The sequence below is a fragment of the Oreochromis niloticus genome, linkage group LG14, assembly GCF_001858045.2.
Source record: "Oreochromis niloticus isolate F11D_XX linkage group LG14, O_niloticus_UMD_NMBU, whole genome shotgun sequence".
NCBI classification, from domain to species: Eukaryota; Metazoa; Chordata; class Actinopteri; order Cichliformes; family Cichlidae; genus Oreochromis; species Oreochromis niloticus.
Genome location: NC_031979.2, coordinates 36,358,062 through 36,384,766, shown reverse-complemented (window position 1 = coordinate 36,384,766; position 26,705 = coordinate 36,358,062). Strand labels below are relative to the sequence as shown.

At 41.3% G+C, this 26,705-nt stretch overlaps 1 protein-coding gene across 3 annotated transcripts; it reads left to right on the top strand.

Annotated features, from left to right (window-relative positions):
- Nucleotides 1-1,465: 1,465 nt before the first annotated feature.
- LOC102080994 (SPARC-related modular calcium-binding protein 1) lies at nt 1,466-25,463 on the top strand. 3 transcript variants are annotated; one of them, XR_002056471.2, is made up of 14 exons: nt 1,466-1,970; nt 12,255-12,429; nt 12,858-13,082; nt 13,714-13,767; nt 14,671-14,718; nt 15,591-15,671; nt 15,751-15,943; nt 16,936-16,994; nt 17,232-17,325; nt 18,837-19,183; nt 19,341-19,869; nt 21,240-21,349; nt 21,437-21,627; nt 24,392-25,463. XR_002056471.2 is itself a non-coding variant. In XM_005474850.4 (11 exons), the coding sequence occupies exons 1-10, from the start codon at nt 1,890-1,892 to the stop codon at nt 19,165-19,167; spliced, it is 1,341 nt and encodes a 446-aa protein (XP_005474907.1). In that variant the 5' UTR covers nt 1,470-1,889; the 3' UTR covers nt 19,168-19,183; nt 24,392-25,463. The 3 variants fall into 3 exon arrangements, 1 of the variants encoding a protein (XP_005474907.1); XR_002056472.2 differs by lacking the exon at nt 19,341-19,869; XM_005474850.4 differs by lacking the exons at nt 19,341-19,869; nt 21,240-21,349; nt 21,437-21,627 and having other exon boundaries at nt 1,470-1,970.
- The last annotated feature ends 1,242 nt before the right edge of the window (nt 25,464-26,705 follow it).

Genomic DNA, 26,705 nt, shown 5'->3' with positions numbered 1-26,705 from the left:
TGCAGAGGTGGAATATTAAATGACATTAAAGCTTGTAATTACAAAATATAAACCCTGAATTTCACATGTACATTAACTTCCCATTATCCTTGGCAAGAGGCCAGTAAAAATACAAACCTCTGAAAAGTTGAAGACTAAAACATTCATGATAGTAAACAGTTTAATACTTTACCGGTGAAGGTCATAAAGGTCTCATAAATGCATTACTCTGACTCAGCAGAGAGAATATTTAATGAGAGCTGATATGAAAGTAACAGAGCCACACTGCTAGGTGGTGAGAATTACAATAAAATACAACTTATAGTCGTGTGTACAGTTTAGTAGACATGAAGTGTTATTACATGATTTCCAGCACATTCAGCCAAGCAGCCAGTAAGGCTTTCTTATATAAATACTGAGCTGATACCCTTTGAGTCATGCTCAGGTTGCGCAGGGATTTTTGTGAGCTAAAGGAAATACTGGTACACTTCATCCTCTGTGCCAGAAGCACTCACTGAGTGGAGACAAATGAAAGGAAAAGCAAACCTGCAGCACAGAGGCATGGAGCTGCATTCTTCCAAAACACCACTAACTTGGTGTTTTGGGTGCTGAGAGCACCATTTAACATGTCGGTGCACAATCTATCATAGGTGTTCAGAACCGATCATAGGATAAAGGAGATCACTCAAACTGATTTTATATAGTTGTTTCATGAAACAATGTCCAGTGTTTGTTTGTTTGACCTGCTGAAAGTTTGAAGATCCATGATTGTGTTACTGTTTTTAACATTTTCACTTATGGAAGTTTTTTTTTTTTTCTCTGCTTGTGATATTTTTCCATTTAGTGAATTCCTCTAAGTTCAAATTCATAACTATTTTTATACTTAATGTTAGAAGTGCAAATCTTTTTAACACCTCCAAAAGATGAAAATCTGACAAAGTAAAAAAAAAAAGAAGTACTAAAATCTGTTATTTTAAAGTAGTACCAATCACAAGCTATTTGTTTATTTTAAATAAACACATTCACGCAGCGTCTCCATATTTGTTCCAATCAGTGCACTCAAACATGGACGTGTGCAGAGGGGGAAACGGGCTGACATCTGCCCTTTCCCATGAGTATGTTTCCTTTCAATACTTTAAGTATATATTGATGGTAAATCTTTTGTACCAGGAGGATACTTATACAGGATTATAAGTTTACTTTGGTAGAAATACTTCTTTCACCACTTTGTAGATCACTCTACCATTTCAATAATACATCTGTATGTGGGCACAGGGCTGCACAATCACACATAGCACAAAAGTTTCTAATAAAATCTTTTGATCTAATTAAAAATTTAATTCATTTATTTTAAATGCTGAAATCCTGGAAATACCCCTGATCCCATCACTTTAGAGGGGTTTTGGGTTTTTCTTTTAATTTGTCAGTCCTTCGTAAACACAGATGCTCATGCAGTTGTAAAAATAAACAGAATTTTCTTTTGTTTATTTGAGTTTAGATTGCTTTCTGTGTGGCTCCAGGTGTTGCGAGAGAGACGAGAACTGGATTTACAAGCGTGTAAGTTTAAGAGAGCTTTGCGCTTCACCCTTTGGACTGCGTTAGCTTTTTTGGCACGAGGAGAGCGGAAATGGGCAGTACACTTTGGGGAGCACAGGTTCTGATATGCGCGTGCTGAGCCACACTCCTTGGAGGAGCTCGCGACCACTTCGGAGGAGCTCGCGACCACTTCGCAGCAGCATGAGGACGTGAGCAGGTCGGAAGGAGCGGCTCCTGGGTCCCGACGTGCCTCCTCTCTTCCTCCTCGGTCACGCCTGCGCGCTCAAACTGTGGCCGGCCTCAGCTCTGAAATCTCGGCACATCAGAGAGCCAGGGGCGCGCGGCCGCTCCGCGTGTGCTCCTCCGTGGCAGCAATGATGCTCACGCTCACCTTCACCTGCCGCGCGCTGCTCCTCTTCCTGCTCTCGGAGTCGGTTCAGACCGACAAGACGGCGGTAAGACCCGAACTCTCATTTCTCAAGCAGAGGTGCAGGCGCAAACATGTCTGGAAAAATAAGGTTTCACTTTATCAGAGCGCGTTCACAGGTCACGCTAACGTTCCTGATTGGACACAGAGCGGTTAATGCGTTACTGGACTAATGAAAGTCGAAGCAGAACAGAACAACACATTAATATAACTGTGGTCACAGTTATATTAATGTGGTGTTCTGTTCTGCTTCGACTTTCCTGTACATGTCTGCCTTGTCTTCGTTCCTCAAACTAGTAATTGTAACTTAGTTAACTAAACTAACCCACTAATTCTAAACTTTGTTGAACTTTTACACATTTGGACAAAAACAGAATTTTGCGTAAATATAAAAAAAATCTAAAGGTGTGTTTTTGAGAAAAATAAACTAAAACTGCAATAACGTAATATGTCTAATATCTAAGAGCTACCAAAGTGAGTTGTATCACATAAACAACACATGTTAAAGATGAAAAGTGAACAAAACTAACTGCACAGCAGGATTTCATGTGATGTTATGATACAGTCAGACCGCACAGATTTTAAATAGGATCTAAAAATGAAAATGTATGAATTTATAATTGATGCACATTTAAGCAGCTCACGTGCACCATACAAAACTCACAAAGTAGCCTTATATTAGACATCAGCTCTTCACAGGTGAACACAAAGGCCAGAAAACCGATCAAGTGCAGTCATATAAATATCTTGCGACCATAATCGGTGAAAAACTCAATTTTGATGAGAATTGCAAATCAGTCTGCAAAAAGGTCACCGTGCCTTTACTGCCTCAGCAAACTTGATCATTTCCACACTGACTGAGCAATTTTATCTTTGTTTTATCGTTCTTATATTCAGTCTGTCTTTTTGCTTGGTGGCATTGTTCAGTCAGACCCGAATCAGATAGTGAGATGGTCCAGTCGTCTGATAGGTGAGTCACAGCCCTGTTTAGCCTCCCTGTACTCTAAACAGGTACAACTGATGGCTTTATCAAGTCTGAATAATGGTTCCCATCTTTTACGGGGTGAATTTTTCTTTTTAAACTTAAAATAAATTAAAAAAACAGTTTCTTTTATCTTGTCTACTTACCAAATATGTGTCTATCAGGTTTAAATAGGCGTGTGTGTTTAGTGAAGGGATGCCAAATGCTATCATATTTCTGTAAAGCAGATACAGGTATAAATACTGTAACCTTGAAGGGGGGCAGGACAGCACATCATGTCCATGATGCATAATTTATTAGCTACACCAGGCTAGTACTGGGTTTGGTCCATATTGACATGATAGCATCACACGGTTGCTGCAGATTTATCGGCTGCACATCCACGATGCGACTTTCCCAAAGGTTCTGTGTTGGATCACGATCTGGTGACTCTGACTGTGGAGTCTGAGCACAGTGAGCTCGTTGTCATGTTCAAGAAACCTGTGTTTTATGGTATGGTGTGTTATCCTGAAGTAGGTGTCAGAAGATTTTACCTTGTGGTCATAAATGGATGGAAATGGTCTGCAGCAACACTCAGGTAGTACTAAGGACCCTGAAGTGTGCCGCTAAAACATCCCCCACACCATATCACCATTGCCACCAGCCTGAACTGTTGATACGAAGCAGCTTTGTGTTGTTTATTGTTGACCCTACCATCTGAATGTTGCAGTAGAATCGAGACCCAACAGATCACATGACTTTTTTCCAGTCTTCTGTTCTTCTGGAGAGTTTTCTGCTCTTAGCTGGCAGGAGTGACGTCTGCTGCTTTGAGGTTTGATGTGGTGTGTCTTCAGAGATGCTCTTCTGCACACCTTGATTGTAACGACTGAGCTTCCTATCAGCTCAGAGCACTCTGGTCATTCTCCTCAAACATCTTTCTTCAAAAAATTGCATCACTGGATGTTTTCTCTTTTTTGAATCATTCTTGTTCATGTTTGTTCCTTTTGTGAAAGGTCTGTGAAATTAATTCATCATCAGGTGGAAGAAAAAGTCATTATTTCAGATATTTTTGTGAGGTAGTTACTCAGTATCTAACCCGGACTCTGGCCTAAAAACCTTTAATACCCAGATATAAAGTCAAAAGTTTATCAAGGTAATAGGTACAAGCCATTTTTAAAAGCGTGCATTTATGAGGCATTTAATAGGCCATTACATTTGATATTAAAGAGGATTGACTCTGTTCCATAAGTTGTTGCCCAGCTTCTTGGAAAATTGCAGGTCTTAGGTGGAGCAATGGTATTAAAGACTTTTATTGCTTTTGAACTACTAGCCTTTAATTTTATCCCATTTGTACATGTTTCATACAGATACAGACAAACCTAAGATTTAGTTTGATTTGTTGGACTTTAACTGAAAATATCTGCATGTGTACTCACAAATTAGCTGCTTTTGTGAAAAAGTATAATTCCTCTAAAGTGCAAAGGTTAGTTTTCTCAAATGAAAGCAAACCAAAGTCGACCCCTTTACACCAAAATCCTTCTACACAGACTTAAATCTTCCAGGCGGACCAAGTTAAAAAAGAGCTGCAGAGGCAACAGCACTTTTAGTGAGGGTAAGAAAAAAAATCTTGCAGCTGGTAAACGGTAAAAAGTGTTTTATCTGTGTAATTGAGTATTACTGTTCAGGGACCTGGCCACTAACAGCAACGCCACAGTGGGTCTAAACTGTCTGGTTTTATCATCTTCATAATCGCTTTAGTGAAAGCGAGCAGTCGTGACACGGCCTCAGAGGAGCGTTTGTATTATTCTCTTTATTCTGGCCCACATGATGTTTATATTCAGCATAAAGAGATTCATTAATCGGGTTGATTTAGTAGTTGTCCCTGGTTTGTGAGAGCTCCCTGGAGGACAGGAGGGTAGCGCCAGCCAGCAAGACCACACCATACACACACACACACACACACACACACACACACACACACACACACACACACACACAGCGCTGCCAGGCAAATATTTAAGCTGCTACTCATGGGAGATAGACAGGTGTGTGTGTGTGTGTGTGTGAGAAAGAGAATGAAAAACAGCCCCAGTAATCCTGTCATATATTTTACAGTGTGCTAGACAAATATCAGCTATACACTGTGAGTGCGTGTATAAATATTATAGAACATGAAATATGGCACACTGACTAAAGTCACTGCACGCTGCCAGAGGCACTCTGAATAGAAATACTTCAGTGCTAACATGGGGGGATAAAAAAACACAGAGCAACAGTGTTAGGTTTTAAAAAACTACTATTTGGCTGATATAATAAAGAAATAATGCAAGAGACCAGCTGGAAGTGTACCTGAAAATACCATTTCAGTGTTTCTCACCACTGGTATTCCAATTCAACTCAGTATAATTCAATTTTACTTATATTGACTCACATACCAGTCATTTTAATACACTGGTATTGGAGAGAGAACCTCAGGAGATGATCTCCAATGAGAAGCACTTTTCTGTTTCAACTGGTTGAGAGCAGAGATAGAAAAGAAGTGCAGAGAGAGATTATAAACGACAAACGGCTTTGTTTTCAGGAGTGAAATAAAAAACAGATCGGCCCCTTTCCAGATGTGCAAACAGCCAGTTCCATGCTCGCCTTTTAAACCAAGCACTGATAACGAGCCAGATGATCCTTCTTCTCTTTAGGCCAGAGGACACAGTGTCCATGTTTCAAAAGAAAACAAAAAACTGTTCAATTATTCTGACCACAGAACAGTTTTCCACTTTGCCTGAGTCCATTTTAAATGAGCTTTGGCCCAGCAGTGTTTCTGGATCATGTTCACATACGGCTTCTTTGCACGGCACAGCGTTACCCTGCATGTGTGGATGGGGAGGTGCACTGCAGATGATAAATTTTCAAGTCTTCATAGTTTTACGTTGAGAAGCAATTTTCTGAAATTGTTCCTCAATTTGAAGATGTGTTTTTTGTCGACTGGTCAATCTCTGTCCATCTTTGTGTCTGAGAAACCCTGCCTCTCTATGATGCTCTCTTTGTAACCAGTAATCCTGCTGACAGGTTCATAATTAACCTAATTAGTTACAAAATGTCTCAGTTTAAAGATTTGATATGCTTTTTATTTTTAATCATGCTTATGAGATTTGTAGATCATTACATTTACATTTTACAAAGCGTCCAAACTCTTTTGGAATTGGGTTGTGATGTCACAATAAATCAAAAATGTATCTTCCAGTTATCAAGAATTAAAACTAGATTTCTAATAACAGCATCAATAAAATAACTTTTAACATTGTATATTGTTTTCGGTTTCCCACTGGTGCCCAAATGCATCGTCATAATAGATTTTTAAAAAATATCTCTGTATTTGTAATGCTTCTGTCTTCTTTCTGCTCGGTGTTTCCTGCTGGACTGGATAGAAGACTGTACGATAAAAACCCTGACAGTGTTTGACAGCAGCCTGGCCTCTCAGTGAGCCCCTGGCATGCTGTGAAAGCCTGACAGAGGCTGTAGTTGTAGTTGGTGAATGATGACAAGAAGTGATGTCCTTGCAGCTCAGGCTGGAAGATGCTGAACTTGACCCACATCATCTCCTGTGGGAGTCCATCTGTCCCGTATCTCTTTCTCTGTTTTTTTTCTAAGACATTATGTCCCTTTCTACTAGGGACATAATATCTTTATAAATAAGGTCCCCTCTTTGTTGAGATAATGTGTTTGGAATAAAGTATTAGGGCCATAACCAGATACAAAAGTTCACAAAGACATCAGAGGAAATTCGTACATAAACTAAATGGTCAAAGGTCTTTCACTTCTTAACGAGATGTCCTACACGATTGGGGAGGGAGAGAATATGTGCAAGAAAAAAATGAAAGATTCTCCATTTTGGAATCAGTTTTATTAAAGTCTGCAGGACGTCCTCCGTGCAGAACTGTAATGAAAATGTATTATGTTGCTTGACTAAACGTAATAAAACCTAGACCAGTTTCTGTGTTAAGTTTTTGTGGACCAGACTGTACGAGAAAGCTGTGTAGGGCATTTAAAGCCAATAAATGATACACAGCTGGACGGTGATGTTAGTCTCATCTCCCCGTGCGGCCGTGAGTCTGGAAACCGTAAAATAGTGAATGAGAATTTGGCTGGTGCTACAAATGCAGAGGCGTGTGGATATTCTGGACTCTGGTTGCTTTAATTCCCCCACCAGAATCAGTCATTCATGTCCTCTGCTCTCACTGGTAGTTGCTTTAGTTGCTTGCCTCAAAAATGAAGCAACTATTCCTCCTCACTGAAAGGAGCCAGTTGAGGTGGTTCGGGCGTGCCTCCTGGATGCCTGGGGAGATTTTTCAGGCAACTCTAATTGGGAGGAGATCCCAGGATGGACCCACGACACGCTGGAGGGATTACATCTCTAAACTGGCTCAGTGTCCAGCCAGAAGAGCTAGAGGAGGTGACGGGGAGAAGGTGGTGTCACACCTGATAAACAGCAGAAACTGGATGGATGGTTTGAAATATACAAGAGAGCTGGTCTCCTCCAGTCGCACTATACGTACCTGTAGCAGTGTGATGGTTTGTGTCTTCTCGGAGAATAGATGAAGAAAACACGGTGATGTTTGTGTACACACACATCTGAACCTGAGATGTAAACATGTCATCATCATTCATCTGTGTGTGTTTGCCCCTTAATGACCTGCTGCATAAATTAAATTCAGATTTTTTTTAAAAAAAGCTAAGAGTGATTCCCCACGACACAAGGCAGGTTGTTCTGACGCTAAATCCCAGCTCGGGGTGTTAACGGGCCTTTCGTCAGCATCAGCTGCTCTCTCACGCCAAACATCACACGGCACAGCTCAGGAGATGGGTTTTTCTGTTTTCCTACAGCGCCCACTCTGAGGAATCTGGAAGGTGCGAGCCACGAGGAGACAGTGGCAGCTTGTTCTCACTTTCTCTGCTGCTCGCACACACTCGGGCTCGAGTTTTACAAGGCCAGAAACATTGATGCTAATCATTTTAACACTAAGGAGTCGTTGGTGTAGTTGTGCCTGACAGACAGGAAACCAGCTACACTCCTGCTCCACCCCTCCTCTTGCACCTCCTTCTAGTCTTCTTTTTCACTAATAAGTTTTCATTTCCTCTCTGCCCTCAAATTAATTCTTTTATCCCTTTCATAATTAAAAAAAACATATTTTTTATTCTCTATTTATTCACTTGGCAGTGTTTTATTAATTTATTATTTTTTTCTTAACTGCCTTTCCTCTCTTTCTCTTCCAGGATGCCTTCCTCTCATTCTTCCTTTTGTCCTCTGTGTAAAATCCATGACTCACTCTGACCTCTTCTGAATCAGCTGATTGAGTTTGTAGCTTTCAATTTTTGCAATCTTTTACCTTCATTTCTGAGTCACAGGCTCTTGAATTACTCAGGGACGATGCAAACATCACAAAGTACATTGTGGGTAAATGTTCAAGGCTCATATCACCATGTGGAATAGGAGGCTGGCCTAAACATGTTATATCATAACGTGGGTGAACTAATGCTCCACAAATCTCAATGAACTGAAGCGACACTAACGACGTGTGGACCCCTAATACCTAAATTATTACATTTTCAAAGCCATAACAGTCTGCATAAAACTGCAAATGATTGGCATGTTTGCTTACTAAAATAACTTAATTGGTCGTGTTTGCTGTTGTGTCTGAGAGCAGCAGCAAAGCTTTATTTGTTCGCTCTGTTTGTGTGTCTTGATTTGTTCACATTAATCTCTACAGTCACTACATTAATTAATGTCCTGGCATTAAGGCACAGAGGGCTCATTCACCACTAAATTATGTCAACAATGTTTGACACACCATAGCAAATTTACCCGTGTGTCTCAGAGTGTGTGTGTTAGTGTGTGTGAGGAGAGAGGGGAGGCCAGCTGACAAAGAGGCTCTGATGAAGAGTGAGAGGGTGGAGCAGCCAAGTCTGTATGTACTGTATGGGCGTGAGCTGAATGTGCACCACCTTGTATGTTTGGGGAGTTTTCGGTGCGTCTGCGAGGCGGTGTGAGGAATCTGTGTGTATTTAAATAGAGACGTGTGTGATTGTGACTTGAGAGTGCGCTTTCAGGCTCATGTGGGAGTAATTTAGGTCATCACGCTCACCAGATTCTCCATGAATCAATGCCTCTTCTCCTCCTTTTTCTTCTCTCTTTGTTACAAGTTTCCATGTTTTGCATTCCCAATATCTTTGGAAGAATTTGCTGTTATATCTGATCATGCACAACAAAATTCTCAAGAAGTTTTCTTCTGTGGCCTTTCTGATCCCCAGTATCTCAAATGTACCTCTTCTGGGATATTTGAGTGGTGCCCAGTAAAATGCAGTAGCAGTATTAGTCCTGTAAAGTGTATTTGCATGGCAGTGTTAAGACTTCAAAATTATTTTGGAAGCAATTTGGTGAATTGTGAAAGATTAGCATAAATTGGACGGCTCAGAAAAGAGGAAATTGTGGTGTGGAGTCTAAATAGCTTTTGGCCATGTTTCACTGCCTTCTTAGAGGTTTTAATGAGAATTCTTCCTAAATATTATGCTGCTTGTCACAGACTCATTTTTCATTCATTATATTTACCTTGAAAATTAAAAAAAAATAAAGAACACTTCATGCACATTAAAGTCTCCCCTTTAGGCACAGAGCCAATCGGAGCTCCCAAAAGAAATGGAGACACTGTGCAGGAATAATGTTGCCATTCCCTCAGTTAATAAAGATTATCCACTCAGTTTGCAAAGCTGGAGCCAGTTTACAGGTAAAACTCCAGGTGTGAGAAAGACACGCTCCGTAACGGCCTTCCCTGACACATTTATGAGGCCGTTTATTCTCTTTTTGCTCACTTGTTTTCTTTTAAGGAGTTAACTTTTTTAAGGAGTGACTTTCATAGTCAGACAAAGTTCTGGTCAGTTTATCCTTCACAGCTGTAGCGTGACGATCTACCAAAAGCAGACAGCGACTATAAATACACAGAGAGAGACGACACACTTGGAAGACACAGCTAAACTAAATCAGGATAAGACGACGCAAGTAAAGCTAAAACATGCACCAGACACAGTCATTTGAGACTATCAAAATAAAGCAGGATGTAACAAGACAGAAAAACGCCAAGCACAGAGACTAAGACTTTGTAACAGGCAGGGGCGGATCTAGAGAAATTTTCTTAGGGTGGCATGAGGGTGGCAAAGAAATCAAATGGGGTGGCAAAATCAAAGCCTTTTTTCCCCCCAAACACATATGCAGGTGGTTACATATGGTTAAAATGATTCAAATGCAGTAAGTATACACGTTTTTCATATAAATATAGTCTATAACTTAATTATTGTCTGTAGCCCACATAATTACACACTTTAGTTACATAAAACATGTGAGTTTTGATCTTATGTACTGTATAACCTGTATAATAAATAAATATGTGGCCCAATAAGTATAAAATCCAGAAAGCTACACAACATGGGGCGGTTCATTTACAAACACAAGTCTAACTTAAGTTTCACTGTTTTTTGTTAGAAAACAATCACATTGTTACAGCTTAAATTACACAAAATATCAGAAATCTGCACTGTCATGAACATAAATTTAAACCTAATTTTTCATGATTTGTTGGATTAACCCACTGAGGTCTGAAATACAACCGGCCATTTTTGACTCCTTTTGAGTTTACGTTTGTATTTCCCCCTCAAATTGTTTCATTTTATTTTTTTCCTCCTTGCCTTGTTTGGTATCATTCTTTTCAGCTCAACTGAATTTAGTTGTTTTTTCACTGACATACTGCATTAGTATTACTGATCTGAAATCGCACAAAGAACTTAAAATGCTAGTAGTATTTTTTACCGTAAAAAATCCCACAGACATGTTGAGTAAATTTTTATAACTTGAAATGCAAATATAAATTGTACATTTTGTAAACATATACAACTATTTCTCTAAAAATGCAGCCAATACACCTGCCGTTTTTTTTTACTTTGTACAACCATTTAAAAATATTACTAAAACTAAAATGAGAGAACAATCAGGTGTCGCAATAAGAGGCCCCACAAATGGTGTGTGCCAGTAAAAAAAAAAATTTGTCCACCAAAAGACAGAGGAGAGCAGCACAGGGATAAACCTGCAGGCCTGACAACAGCAGGTGTATCACTCCGCTGGTTTTCTACTTAGTGACACTGTTTACATTTCAAATGTGCCTTTGTGGCATTCATTAGTGCCCTCACTGACACACAAAACAAAACGACTACACAACAGAACAACTACACAAGACAACACAACACACTAAGTAAACACTCCACACTAAACGTCACAAATCTCCCACATCTAAAAACTCTCTCACTCTCGCTCGCTCGCTCTGTCTCGCTGCCGTTACCGTCACTCCCAAAACTCTCCCCTCTTCCTAAACAACCAAATCCCACGTGTTGACTTTTTTTTTTAATTGGTCGACATGGTGCATTTTTCCACCGATAGGAAAGAGGTGGCTTTTTTTCTTTCTTTACTGTTTTCGCGCTGTCCTTAGAAAACGCTTAAAACACACACACACAAAAACGTGACGACAGTATTTAGTAAAAAGCGTGGCTTATATATATTATCATAACTCTGGATTTACTGGCCTGTAATTAAAATTTAAAAACTTTGAACTCCGAACTTTCAATATGGGCTGAAACAGAGACTCAGCGTGGCTGCAGCTTGTTGCTGTGTCAGCTTAAAACAGTCATGTGATTTGGAGGTGCAGCGTGTCCGTGGACCCCACAGGGTTAATAACACTCACCTTCCTTCCATTTCCAGAGTGTAACATCCAACCAAATGTGTAAAATCCGAAATTCCCATGGTGTTGTTCAAAATGTGCTCTGGCACAATCATAAGCATCGCTTGCTACTGAAAACAAGAAAAAAGCCGGTCCTGCTATAGGCTGAACCATTTGTTAATGGTGGAGGGGGGGAACACTATGCAATATATTCAGTTTTAGCAATTATATTCACTGTTGACTGTAACTATGCTCAAACTGTTAATGCTATCTTATTTTAATAAACAACGCTGTCATATGCAAAACTGGGGTGGCACTTGGGGTGGCAAGGGATCATTTTAGGGTGGCAGTTGCCACCCCATGCCACCCTTCTAGATCCGCCCCTGGTAACAGGATACAAAGAACACAGGAGAGAGAAACTGAAAACTCAAGGACTTAAATATGAACAAACTATAACCCTGAGCAGGATTCCACCACCACCTCCTCACAGACAGCCGACAGTGTCGAAGCTTTAAAACCTCTTTTTACTGTCTTTTCTCTTTATAGTGTGTTCATAACTGACATGACAATCAACATACACTCTGTTTCCTGTTTGCAGCCCTTCCTGATCACAGAGAACATGTGGCCTCGTGGTTGTGTGCTGGACTGCCAGAGGGGGCGCCACAGACCTGTGTGTGGCAGCAATGGCAGGCTGTATAAATCGCTGTGTGCCTTTCAGAGGGCACAGTGCATCAACACACAGCTCCGCCACGTTGCACGGGGACACTGCACAGGTACAGGGCTTTACAGCGGCATCATATGGTGGTGTGTTTACTGGCTTAAAAAATCTGAACTAAAATGAAATTGTCTCGTGTTTCTATCTGAATTTGAGCTGCTTTATATCACAAGTACAAAAAGACACCTGTTATTGATTAGCTGTAGTTTCCTGCCACCTCTGCCTGCTCTTAATGATTGTTTTAATCTAAAACCAGGAGCATAAATAAACGGATACCACTGTGCTCCTGTCCTTCGTTCAATCAGCTTAAAATGTTCTTTCCAAGTGAATCAACTCAGTCAGTAGAACCATTCTTCTCAAATTAACAATGACTACTTTTTATTGGTCGACAGAGCAACGGTATGCACATCTGTATCATCAGGATTCAAATTTTCCACTCTTCCCATCTATAGCAGCACATGTGGATACTAATTTCCTCTGTTTTAGATCCGTTACAGACTAAATGCCAGCTGGCCCAAGCTCAGGGCCTTGAGGCCAGAGCCCGCAGCCGCGGTAGTCCTGCAGCTGCAGTTTTTGTGCCTGCGTGCAGTCCCGAAGGTCACTTCATGCCCATGCAGTGCCACAACCAGACCGGATATTGCTGGTGCTCCACGCCCGATGGCAAACCTGTCAGTGGTACCACGGTCCTCCGTGTGGTCCCCAACTGCACTGGTCAGTCATGCTTTATTCAAAATATTGCAGATTGTTGGCAAATTAAAAAACAATAATACTTAACTGTGAAGGCCTTTAAAATAGCATTTTTATGTATTTTATAAAAATGCTATTCTAATGCATGTATTTAATGTATTTTGGTAAGCTCACATGTCATGTATGGAAGCACTGATTTAATTTGTATTCATGGTTTTCTTTGATTCTGAATGTCTTTTATTAAACTTCTTTACTTTGAAATGAAACTCGAGTGTTTTTGTTTGCATGGACTGCTTTACCAGCACACATGTTGCCACCTGCAGCAGAGAATGAAGGAGTAATTTTCTTAAGCTCTTTTCATACATAAATGACAGTTTTCCACAGTTTCTCACATGTATCAGACAACAGGAAATAGTCTACACTGATAGAGCACTAACAGTCTGTGCGTGGAGTTGGTTGTGAAGTCTTCTGGTTTCATGCATTTCAGTAAAAGTAGCGATTGTTCAGTATTTATCAGCTCCAAGTGTAACAACAATGGCTCGGTTTCACTGTTGATGTCAGAGAAATACAGATACACCAGCACTCTAATTCCTCCGAATGAATGTTGAACTTTAGTGTGTTATCCACTCTGAGCTGTGCCTGTTATTCTGAACAGATCACCTCGCCGAGCTCGTTCAAATCACCGATACAGATGCAACTCCAATCAAAGGTAAGAAGATGCTTTATTTAAATCGCACAAAGGCAGCACTGTCTATGCTTTAAAATAACTGTGAAGCACAGTGTGCACACATTCATATGTTTCATTCACTACAGGTTAGATGTGTGTGTGTATGTTTCTCATTTGTCCTTCGTTCTGCCTTTTCCTGGCATGACACGCTGCTTGTTTCTCTGCCAGACACATCTGCAGGGACTTAATAATTCACAGAGCACTTCACATGCCAAGACTCTAAAAATGCCTCTTTGTCTGATTTTCCCCTCTACTCTCATTCTTTTTTGGGTCCTTTTTTTTTTACTTCTTTACATTATAAAACATAAAAATAGTACAAAAAAAACCCTCAACCAAGAGGAAAACAAACCTAATGCTCCATAACGTCTCCAAGATATTCCACTCCAAGTCAGAAAAGGTTGCCAGGTTTGGTCTGCTCTAATTTAAAGGTTATTTACTCTGACATCCAGATTTTCTAAAGCAGCAGATTTAAGCCACTCTTGTCCACTCTGGCATACGTAGGCTCTCCTGATAGAATAAGTCTATGTGCTGCAGTAAAATCTTATACTGGCAGCATAAGTGTAGTTTTAGTGAGCCTGTCCACTAACAGATGCAACTGAGGATTTTTGGTGAAGGTTGTTTGAGCTGCTCTTCAGTGTCATGTAGAAATGTAGCACCTCCTCCAGGTTTCTTGTTAAATTTAAAGTATTTATTGTCTTGTGTTTGTGTTTTAAGTTTCTAGATTGTAAACTAATATTTATGGACATCATCTTCGCCGTATAAATCTCAAGATGGAACATAGCTATTTGATGATTTCCTTTCTCTGCTTTTCACATGCTTTCCTCCATCTGTCGAAACTATTCCCTCGTCTTCTTCTTCCATTCACTCTGTTTTCTTTTATTTCAGATGGAGACGTTGGACCTGGACCTACAATGGACCCTAGAAAACCTGCAGGTGAGAAAATAAAAACCTCCTCTACTAAAGATATTTTAATGCACATGTGGGCAGAACATAGCTGCTATGACTCTCCACTGTGAAGCACACTACATGTAATTTATATACCAGCATGTCAGTTTCAATTAAAGACATTTTTGTGCAATTTATCACTCAAGGTTTGTTCATCTTAAACAAACAAAACCATATAACACACTGATGATGTAAAGGTCTCAAATATGGCACAGCAGGGGTTACGTCTTTTCTGTTTGAACCCTCCTTAACATTTTTAACTTTCCAAACTTTCCCTTTTTTTAATAACAACAACAATGTGACAGTGCTTCTCATTACTTTTTCACAGCATCAGATATAACATAATATAATATAATATATAATATATAACATGGCACTGGTTCTTGAGAAAAAGGTCTTTCAAAAACTCCACATAATATTACTTAGAAGCAAACAACATGGTGAAGATAAGGGAGGATTGAGCCGCTACAGAGAAGTCCTCGTGAGTTTAAAGTAACACAGTGGATGTGTGTGTATGTGGAGGACAGAAAGCAAATGTCGACTTATAAGCCGATGACCCATCAGTGGGTGTTTGCAGCTTGTTCCCTTTTGTGGCCCCAAAATTTGCTTTCGGTTTACGTTAAGATATATTTCGGTCAGCCCTGTTTAACAGCAGAGATGCTTTGATGAAGGGAAAAGCTCTCTGTTCCTCACAGTGTACTTGAAATATAATATAATATGCATATAACACATACATATACTGGATGCAGTTTTTTTCATGTCACGTTGTGTTATTGTAGCATATATTCAACTGAACAACATATAAGGAAAAGGGAAATACTCTAAAAACTTCTTTGAAAGCTGTTTTTATTCTCATTCAGAGCTGACGGCGCCTCCATTCTGGGTGACCATCCTGATGAACTCTGAGCCACGAGGAAACCGCTCACTCAGACGACCTCCTGGTAAGAGTCGGTATATGTATATCAATGTTTGATATATAGAATGTTTATATAGAATAAGTCTGTGTGTGTGTGTGTACAGACAATCCTCAGACTTGTCAGCGTGAGCGAGCGTCTCTGCTCTCTCAGACTCGCCAAGCCCGGGAGGATGAGCGTTTCATCCCAGAATGCACTGCAGATGGGCGTTACAGCCCTGTGCAGTGCCACAAGGCTACAGGTTACTGCTGGTGTGTCAGAGTGGACACTGGGAGGCCACGACCAGGCACCTCAGCACGGTAATAACTCTGTTTGTTGGTTATTTAGCTCATTAGTGTGTTGGAAACTTGACTATCTTTCCTTTTAAAAACTTTCTCTTTTCTTTTTTTCGCTCCTCTTATCCCCTGTCCTCCCTTCCAGTCGTCAGATTTGACTGGTTTTGCAGTCACGGAAGCATTTCATGTTAATCATACAATTTTACACCAATTACTGTCACTGCTCCCTAGGTGGGTTTGCCTTAAAGGAAAGACACAGAGCAAATCAGAATAAATTAAAGTCGGACTTTTCTGTTCTCGAGGGGCTTTATCAGCGTTGTTGCTGCACAGCTGCTTTCAAACTCCTGGGAGCAAACTGGTGGATGTTTTCTTGTGATGGTTTTGGTTCACTGATGTGAGAATAAACTCCCTTAGGCCTAATGCATTTTTTTTAATTCTTCCTTCTAATGTCTAAGCACTTTATGTGGTTGGACTTCTAATTCCCGTAAATAGAAATCACTGTCAGCCAGTTAAATCAAACAGTTGTTTCCCCCTTTAGCACACAAAAACAAATCAAACCATCAGATTTGTGTACATGAGAAGAAGTGCCAGTCATAATTCAAATTCTACTGCTCACTTCCTCTATGACCTCAGTAAACCAGGAGTTTACAGTCTCAGCTGCTGGTTTCAGTCTGGTTTCAAAGCACCGAGACGACAGCGGTCACAATACTCGGGCTGGGGCTTCGTCGCATTAATAAACAATAAAAAGCTAAAAATAAATCATGAAGTGAGGTGAGCCATAACTGGCACAGTGAATAGCACTAAATGGCTTCTGTTGAACTAGACTATGAGGGTTTTCTTTTAATGTGTAGGTCCATGAAAATGCGATCAGTGGCTCCCAACAAAACCCTGTTTTTTCCATTAAGTCCATTTTAATGTTATTTTTTTCAGATTTTTCCGATTCGGTTGACTTTATATGTAATGATCCAGTGTGTGTGTGTGTGTGTGTGTGTGTGTTTGTGTGTGTGCGCTCGCAGGAATCAAATTCCAGACTGCACTAGGGCAGAGGCGGCATCACTGGAGAAACCTCTTCCTGGTAAATATGACAGTTTCTGATTGGTGGAAAAACAAAAATATACTGAGATTTAAAACATCCTGTAAACATCTCACATATTTTCCATATTCAGCCAAAATAACTGAAAAGCAATTTGCCCAGATGTGAATTTCTCATCCTGTTTGCTATATATAGGCCATTTGTTATGTGTCTGCTGTCATGTGGAGGCCGATGATGGTTCATATCATTCAGGTTACAGTCTTTACTCTGATCCCACAGGGTGTCCTGGAGCTCGTAAGAAGAAGTTCCTTCAGAGTCTGGTCAGAGCGCTGCAGGTGGAAGCACAGCATGCTGGGAGTCTGAGTCCCTACCAGTAAGTCTGGATACCGTACATCACAGCAGTGCAGCAGTGATTAATGATCTTCTGTGAAACTCACAGTAGCATCTCAGGCTGTGTCTGAAATTGTTATTTACTCACTTCTTCATCATCTGCACGCACTCTCATGTCCCTCAGAATCTCTAAATAGAAATGAAAAACATATCTGTAGCAGGTCGAGTTTCTGAGAGTCCCAAAGTGTCTACATGTGAAAGTTTGTCTTAGTGCCTGAAATTTCAATATACCTCTCTCTGTAGAGAGAAAACTGACTAATGTGCAAGTATATTTGAGTAAGCAGACTCTGATTTAGGAAATACATTGTGGAAACAGTCAATATCACAGTTATCTCAGATAAAAATCATTTCTCAATAAGCAGACATCCGTTTAGAAGACCCCTACTAAATAAGCAGGCTGTGTTTGTATTATTTAAATATGTTTTGTTTTTGTGAAATAGAACAGGCTTCAGACTGACACCATAAATTTGCATTATGTCCGCTCTGTGCCTGCGTGCATGCTCGTACAACAAAAAACTGAAGCAGTACGGAAACCTGTCGATCTGCTTTAAATCAAGAGAAATTCTTCCGTCTCAGGTGTGTAAAGTGCCACCTGTTGCACAGCAGTAGCTGATAGCGATTCCTCCGGTGTGTTGTAGTGCTGAGGTGGTACGCAGAATCGAAAATGAAAACCAGTTTCACACATCGGTGAACAGTGCAGATTGGATCAAGCACCTGATAAACTGCAGGAAGAACAGAACGGAATATTTCCATCTGTTTTCCCTCGTTCGCCAATCAGTGCTTCGGCACTTACCTCATTCTTTCCATCTGCTCCTCTGTCTCAGTTTACAAACATGTTGTTGGCTCATTTCTTGCTTTTCATGCATCTGTGTCCCATCCTTCACCCGCTTTATTATTCCCCACCAAAAATACACAGATTTTCAACTCCAGCATATTTCTTCACAATAACTTTGGCTTTGCTGTTTCATTCATTCCAGACTTGTTTGCGGTTTGTGTCTGACATAAATTTGAAACTTCAGTTGCTCAGCTTGCTTTATAACTGATAAGAGGGAACCGAGAAATCCATCTGGTGATTGTGTTTGTCAGCAGGCTCCCTTGTCCTTTTGAAATGGGATATTTATTGAGTTCTGCTGGAGCGTTGTGAATAGTGCTGCTGGGTTTTATATGATCAGTGTGTGAACATTGAGAAACAGTGTCAAATCTGAGTACAGATGTGTGAAGATGCCGGCTGCTCCTTCTCTTATTCCATGCCCTCTGTCATGCTAACAGCGCTTGCATTAATTAGAATTGAAATCCTGAATTTAGGTTTGAGTGACTTAAACCTTAAGTATTGGTTTTCAAATTTAAGTTTTTCACTCCGTCGTCACACAGAACTGTTTCTTTAAATGGGTTTTCTGTGAGAAGTGATTTGGAAAAAAGAACCTGAATGACGTGGCATCCTTTACTCCGGCAGTGTCTCATCTCTTGGGTTATTGTGCCACTTCTTTCCATCAGAGACTCAAACACAGATCCCTCCAGTGCTCCTTCGCCCACTTCAAACCCTCCACCCTCTGTCGCGCCTTCATCTTCTTCCTCCTCTCTGGATAATGCCCCCACTAATGCTGCAGAGTCTTCTAGGCCAGAGGTGGTGCTGCAGTGGCACTTTAGTCAGCTGGACGTGGACTCCGACGGGTGGCTCAGTGAGCGTGAGGCTCGACCCCTCCGTCAGTTCCTGCGGCGCAGACTGAAGCCGCGACGCTGTGCTAAGAAGTTTGCCCAGTACTGTGACAGCGATGGAGACCGAAGCCTGACGTTAGGGGAGCTGAGGGTGTGTCTGGCTCTCTGAGGAGGCTTACCGTCAGGTATGTGTGTGTCGCCCAAATGACTGCAGTATAAACCCAGTGGTTAAACTAATCATTTCTAATTTTTTCTAACTAAAAATAAGGAGCCGTTATTTAAATCTAAAATATCTAATACATCTGGCTTTTTTACTCATTGCATGTTTCTTGTTTGCCACAGATTTGAATGTAAACAGATTTTCCCCTTATTAAGATAATGACAGCGAAGAAGAGAAGAAATTCAGGGAAAGGCAGCTCTACGCGCCCTAACGCCTCGGTTAAAGAGGCACCCCGACGTACTGCACATGCTTAACCACCATCGAGCTGACGCTAACCTTCACACTGCTGCCCATAAAAACAGAATATAATCAAAGTTTACTTAGACCATGACACAGTTCAATAAAACCAGCTCAGCCTGTTTCAAAATAACACGTTGAGCTCGCCTGTGCAGTCTAGCAGAGAGTAGAGCACACGCTGTGAATGTACCAATTCTTCTGAGCCGTTGAACCGATCGGCCTGATTAAGGACAGGTGCACCAGCTGGCATAACGACAGGGAGCAGAGTCTCTTTTCTCACTCCAGCTGCTGCTCAGAGTGAACCCGCTCATGCTGTATGAAGCTCATTTGATACGTTTCTCCACCCGGGTTGATGAAGATTCTTTTTGTTAACACGTTTTGGAAGTCCCATCGGATTGTTTTTAGAGATGTAGGGTTTGTATGGCAGCTAGTTTACATCTCTGATTGTTGCTTTATAATTTAAAATTTCCTCTTTTTTCTTATTTCCAGTCTTTTGTCTACTTTAGTCATCCCGAGTGAAACTAAGCGGCTCATGTTGGTCTGGGAGCTGATCAATGTCGAGCTAATACACAGATTATCAGAGCTATGAAAATAAGAAAACATGTCTGCATAGGCAGAATATGAGCTGTGCATTAGAAAAGGAACAAACAGGATACAATTACATCTTATTAATTCAGTTTCATTGTTTCCTCTGCTGATCGTTTCCTCTTGCAGCTTCTTATTACTGCTAAGAAGCTGCAACTTGTAGTTATTTTGGGAAAGCAAATCCATCCATGAAACAGCCTACACCATGGCTGTGGCATAATCACAGTAGTATAACTCCAGTTTCAGTAGTACTGAGCAGTTAGTGGTAGCAGTATTTGGATAAGTAAAAGCAGAAGCAGCATACTATACATACATCCAAAGTACTGCCACTGCTTCAACTTAAAGAGTCATCGTCAGAGTTACTGACATTAATACATAAGCAGTGCTTTAATGTTGTATCTGTCTGCAAAGGAGGAACTCTTAAATGCTTTTTATCGAGTTTTATAAACTGATTAGAAGTGAAAGAAATGATGAGGGTGATATTTCAGCAGCAGTGGGATAACGCAGAGTTGTTCTCGTCTCAGTTTTCACAGCTGTCTCTCTCTCTCACACGGCTGTTAACGGGCCTCCTCATTGGTCTGCCGGCTGAGGTAAAAGCGTCTTTTCTCTCCCTTTCAGGCTGTTGATCTAAGGGGAGCTGAGCAGTTTGGGCTGGCAGTCAGACAAATTACACCCACCGACGTCTGAGTGTTTATGTACCTTCGTAAAACGAAAACAAACGTGGGTCGAGGTGAAAAGGCCCGTTTGTCAGGGGGCTATCAGTCACAGCTCGGCAGTGACAGCGATTCACTAATCAGCCCGCCACAGACAGCGGTGACAGCTCGACCAGTGTGTGTGTTTTTTCAGTTATAGCAACACGAGTCTGGGATTTATTATAAGTTTGTAAGGGTCATAAGCTCGATATTCTGTCTTTCTCTGCCTGAATTTGTCTGTCAGTTCTGTTGATGTAAACAAAACAAAATATCTGGTTAATACAGAGATCTTAAGTCATGATACTGATTCCACCGACTAGCATGAAAAACACGATTACTCAGTGAAGGACGGATGACAGAGAACAGCAGCATTTTGTCACTGTATCTGCAAACATCCTGTAGATCATTATATATATATATATATATATATATGTTGTGTAAACTGAAAACTTCAGTTTATTTTTCCAAGACTCACTGGCAGAGTTATTAAAGTACCGTATTATTTAGAAATAATGGATGGATGGATAAGCTTTATTTGATGCCAATGTACACGGTGGTCATGGACGCTGCGACCTCATCGCACCTCCAGCTGAGCCGCTGTCTCCATCGGGTGGGAGGTAAGCATGGGCGGAGGCGTTTGATCCAGGGAAGGGAGGGTGGTGGTACAGTATCAGTGTACATGTGTGTGTGTATCCTGTGTTCAGCTGAGAGAAAGCGTCACCACGCCCGGTTAAGCGAAGGTCAGCAGTCACCAGTGGACCCAGGTGGCCTTGAAGGAGGGACAAAGAGTTCTGACAATGTTGAAAACAGAAGATTAGAGCAGCTACAGTGATACCATTCTGAGTCTAGTCTGACATCGTCAGTCACACGTCAGCTGACCTGATATTTCCAGTTGGTAACAGGAATTTTGTCACTTACCTTCTTTGTGTTTTGCTTTCAAACTTTTCAGTCAGCTTTTTTTTTGTATATTATATTATATGTATATTAAAATTTTAATTAATATAAGCATTCTTTAAGAAGGGGAACCAACTATAGGAGGATCCCACTCCTCAGCCTCCCTGGAAGAGAGTCCGTCCATTAGTCGGACCTCGGATACAAGAGGAACAATGCAGTTTTCGTCCTGGTCGTACCCTCCCAGTGATACTTGAGGGTGCATGGAAGTTTGCCCAACCAGTCTACATGTGTTTTGTGGTATTCAATCGTGTCCCTCGGAATATCCGTTCGGAGGTGCTTCAGGAGTATTGGGTGTCTGGCCCATTACGGGCCATTTGATCCTTATACAACCATTGCAAGAGCTTGGTCTGCATAGCAATAAGTCGGACCTGTTCCCAGTTGGTGAACAACCGGAAAAGGGTGAAGTGCCCACTCCGGGTCAGGGACGAGTTACTGCCCCGACGTGGAGGAGTTTAAGTCTCTCGGGGTCTTGTTCACAAGTGACGGGAGAAGGGAGTCGGAGATCGACAGATGGATTGGTGCTGCGGCTGCAGTGATGCGGTCGCTGTATCGGTCCGTCATGGTGAAGAGAGAGCTGAGTGTAAGAGCGAAGCTCTCAATTTACCGGTCTAACTACGTCTCTGCCCTCACCTATGGTCACGAGCTGTGGGTAGTGACCGAAACAACGAGATCGCAGATACAAGCGGCAGAAATGAGCTTCCTTCCTAGGGTGGCTGGCCTCTCCCTTAGAGATAGGGTGAGAAGTACGACCATCGAGGAGGGGCTCAGAGAAGAGCCGCTGCTCCTCCACATCGAAAGGAGCCAGATGAGGTGGTTCGGGCATCTGACATGCCTTATGTCTTTTTTTTCATGTATGGGCTATTCCATACTAAACATGAACGAAGGTTCACATAGTGAGGTCAGTTTTTCAATATGTAATCCCTACGAACCAAAGCAGACAGTTATTTTTCCAGAAAAAATAGATTCCTTCTCATTTTTGGGACAGCCTTGTGTTACTCACTGCAAACCGCCGAGGACACACTCCTTTTAGTTATGAGTTGTTTGTAAACAGTGTCTTTTTGTTTTCATTTCAGTCAGCTATAAGATAAATGTAAATACATTCCTGTCCACGTGCATTACTTTGTATTCAGTAAGGAATTTTAGTTGAGTTTTACTATTAGTATTTTTTCCAGGACCTTGCAAAAAAATATTGATCTCATAAGACAAAAGATGCTTTGTACCAAATGTAGCTACTAGCTGATTTGCATCTGTAGTTATTTGGTAGTCTTTTAGCTTTTTGGCAATTCATTGAGTTAAGAAGAGAAAAGGTTTTGTGAATGAAACCTTGATGACGTGAAGCAGCTTCAAAAGCTCAAATAAAGACTTCAGATTCTGGCTGATGTTGGATGGAACAGAGCAGAGAGATGATTAAACTCCAGCTGAAACTCGCTGATCATACCAGGGGAGGAGGTGATGGAGAGGAGGGTTGCATAATACTACAGTTCACTGGGGGAAAAATAGTGGTTGGATGAAGATGAAGTTATTGCAGCCGTGTGCAATTAACCTCTGATTTTGTTGCCTTTGAAATGGTTGCTTCAAAGATGGGGACCAGATCTGCAACTACTCACAATGAATTGGTGTCTTCAAAGCAGTTTTGGTGCATGGAGACCGCAGTATGACTGAGTCAGTCTGCTATCAGTTTGCAGTTAAGGTGGTAAATTGTCGAGTCCCCCATTGCAAGGAGTCACGCTGCAGGCGAGTTGCAATTATCCACACAGACTAACTCAGACTGCAGATTCTAACATGTTGACAGTCTGTCTACACTTATAAATTAGAAGGTAATTATTTGCAAACCTTCACCGATCTGTATGAAAGTGACTGCAGTCAGTCTGAGTCAGACTGGGTTTGTTTGGTGACAGGTTGCCCCACACCAGGTGATCTGTGCAGTCTCCTTGGAATTGAAAGTAGTTCCCAAGAGGCTGAGGGTGGCAACGACTGATTATTCTTAGTTGCAGTGAGGTTGTTGTCCTATGTTTACCCGAGCGTGACTCAGCCATAATAGTTAGACTGAATGACACAAGTGTAATGTCATTTAAGGAACAGCAGTCAGAAAGATCTGTGTGCAGCCCCGGTGTCAATGAAGTGTGAATGTAGAAATTTTATAGCATTAGAAAGCAGCAGTGCCTGAAAAGATGCAAGAGCAGGAATATAGGTTGGATACAAGGAAACAGGCCTCAAGTCTGGATGACCTAAAAGTCTTGCTTTATGAACAGGAGGACACACTGGTGAAATTAGGTTCTGCACAAAGGCAACAACAGGGACAGGAAGGGCAGTAAGAATCACAGCAGAAACTATGAAAAGTGAAAGTCAGCAAGAGGACGAGCAGAGCAGCAAGGTGAAGTGCAAAGATAAGAACTGGAAGGTGGCAGACAGAGGCGAGTGGACTGAGGAGCAGCTGCTAATTCAGAGATGAAGAGAAAGACAGGATAAAGAGAGGCACATGGGGCATTGAACTAACATGTGTCTGGGAGAGATAGCAGTGACCTCCAGTAGTGATGGAGGAGCCGACTCCCCAGACACGCTGCAGCAATCAGTGGACCCATGTTGCTCTGCTGAGCTCGGGTAAAACAGGCTAGAGTTGAAAAACAGTTTCCATTGATGTGATTCTAATGTCTTTATTTTCCTACCCTTCATTTCTCTTTCCCATTTTTTTGGTTCTCTTTCAGAGTCAAAGCGACCGAGAGCAACGAGACAAATCAGCTGACATCAAAAGGCAGCTCGTTTTAGTGATTAAGTCATAGAAGCGCCATCGTTGGGGTTGGAAGATCTGTTCTGTCCCCCAGTTGTTCCCACATGGTCGCAAATTCCTGAAACCATCGCTGTGGGGTGGAGCAGGGGGAGGTTTTAATGTGCACCCTCCACCCACTCCTCTACTGACTCATTACTTTCGTTTCTGACTCTCACATGGCTCACTTGTCTTTTTTTATGGTGTCGTCCTCACACAGTGAGTCTGGCTGTGTGAATCTCTCACTCTCACACACACACACACACACACACACACACCAGGAGAGTGTCAGCTTCATGCAGGGATGCCAACGTGAAACCATAACGAGGCAAGTTTAATTTCATATGACTCTGAGAGTATGATGATAATATTGATTTAATGGGAAAACAATTCTGATCATCATCCATCAGCACCGTTCGCTGGCTTAACTTTCCCTGGTGTAGGACTGCAGGTCACAGGTATCTACCATTAAGAAGGATGTAAAACTGATGAGGATTCAGGGCTGGGGCTCAGATACAATCAGCACTCCAGACAACCACTACAGTAATCTGATCGCTTCTCAACCAGTTGCAGCTCAGTGTCCTCTGCTATATCACACCCTGCAGAGCCATCCAGGGGTTCAGGTTTGATTCTTTTTGGCTGACTTTTGCTCGTGATTCCAGACCAAACACAACAACAAACCTTAATTTATTCAGTTACTGCTTTCCTTTTTCTCCTTTCATTAATCTTTTGTGTCTTTTCCTTTCCAAGCCTGCATCTCTTCTTCTCTGTACATACTTTGTTACAACACATACTGACAGTATATATTAAGTCATGTATACATAAGTATATGTACTTTTGTAATTTGTTCGATAATTTGTATTTTCAGACCACATCATTGACTCACAGCATTTTCTACTAAGTAATTGTGATTGAAAAAAGGAAAAAACAGGTCTGATGGATGGATGTCCAAGTAACTTCATGTTTTTGCTGTTTGTAAATTTCAATAAAACAAATTTGTCGTCTCATTTTTATTCATCTCAGCAGTCATACGTGTAAACGCTGTCTCGGCATCTCAGACTCGGTGGTTATCAATGGAGCCGCCGTGTCCTTCGTTAGGTCTAACAGGAGGCCCGTTGGTTTCCACAGCAACAGCTGCCCGAGTTGTTGTCCCCCAATAAACTAATCAACAGATAAACAGGAAACAACAGAGGAATAGCATCTTTCATAACAGTCAAGTAAACCTTATTTCCCATCCTGCATTAGTGCCCGTCTCAGGTCATCACTGAGGCTAAATGTAATTGGACGGGAGATTAACAAGGTCCCGCAGCTTCCTAGCAGCCGGAGCAAATGATGTGCTTTCCTGTGTGACTTTGGGGCGCTTTCACAAACATACCTTAGACTGGAAATGCTGGAAACATACAAGAACGAGGACGCCGTCCACCATTTTTGTTTAAGGATCTTATCCTGAAAGAAGCGCTGAGCCATGCCACATCAAGACGACACTGCATGCAAGCTCTGCGCGATTGTTCTGCTCGAGGTCAGGCATCGAGATGTCAATCTGAATTTCACAATTTTATGTTTCTAAGCCACATTCAAAGGTGTGACCTAACTTCTCACCATCATGGATACCAACTGGGACAGCGTGTGGTGCTTTAGTAAGGGTTGAAACTCTGGCACGTCCTGTTACATGCAATCGAACATTTGAATGTCAAATGGATTCAAATAAGTGATATTTAGAGTTTCTCCAGGACAACAAAGTGTGACTTTTTAATCATAAAGCTCACTTCAGTAGAGAAAGCTATTCACTGCAAGTTTTCAGTGCAGAGAAACTTTTTTTTAATACACAAAATCTTATTCAGAGTCATCTAAAAGAAGAAGAAGTGATGCTTTCTGCTTGAGAAATTGCGTCGTACATCGTAATTTTTCCTCTGAGGAACTAAAGGTAAAGATAAAGTGAAGGTTTCGTGGCACTGATTCAAATTAGACATCCTATAATATGAAGTACAATCCTTAAAGTAACAGCTTTGAATCCTTTTTCTTTGTAGCTCCTTAAAAATCATTGAAGTGATGCTGACTCATAACACTGACAAAGCCTGAGGATGTGAACTATAATGTGTTTCACAAAAGGAATTATATGATGAAAGTCAGGATAATGTCATTTTGTAGTGCAGATTACAGCCTCGATTGTCTCGCTCATCCTTCATAAGATTAATCTGATGGTCCTCTGGCCCATCAGATTTATCTTATGATCTCTTGGAGGTGATCTGACTTCC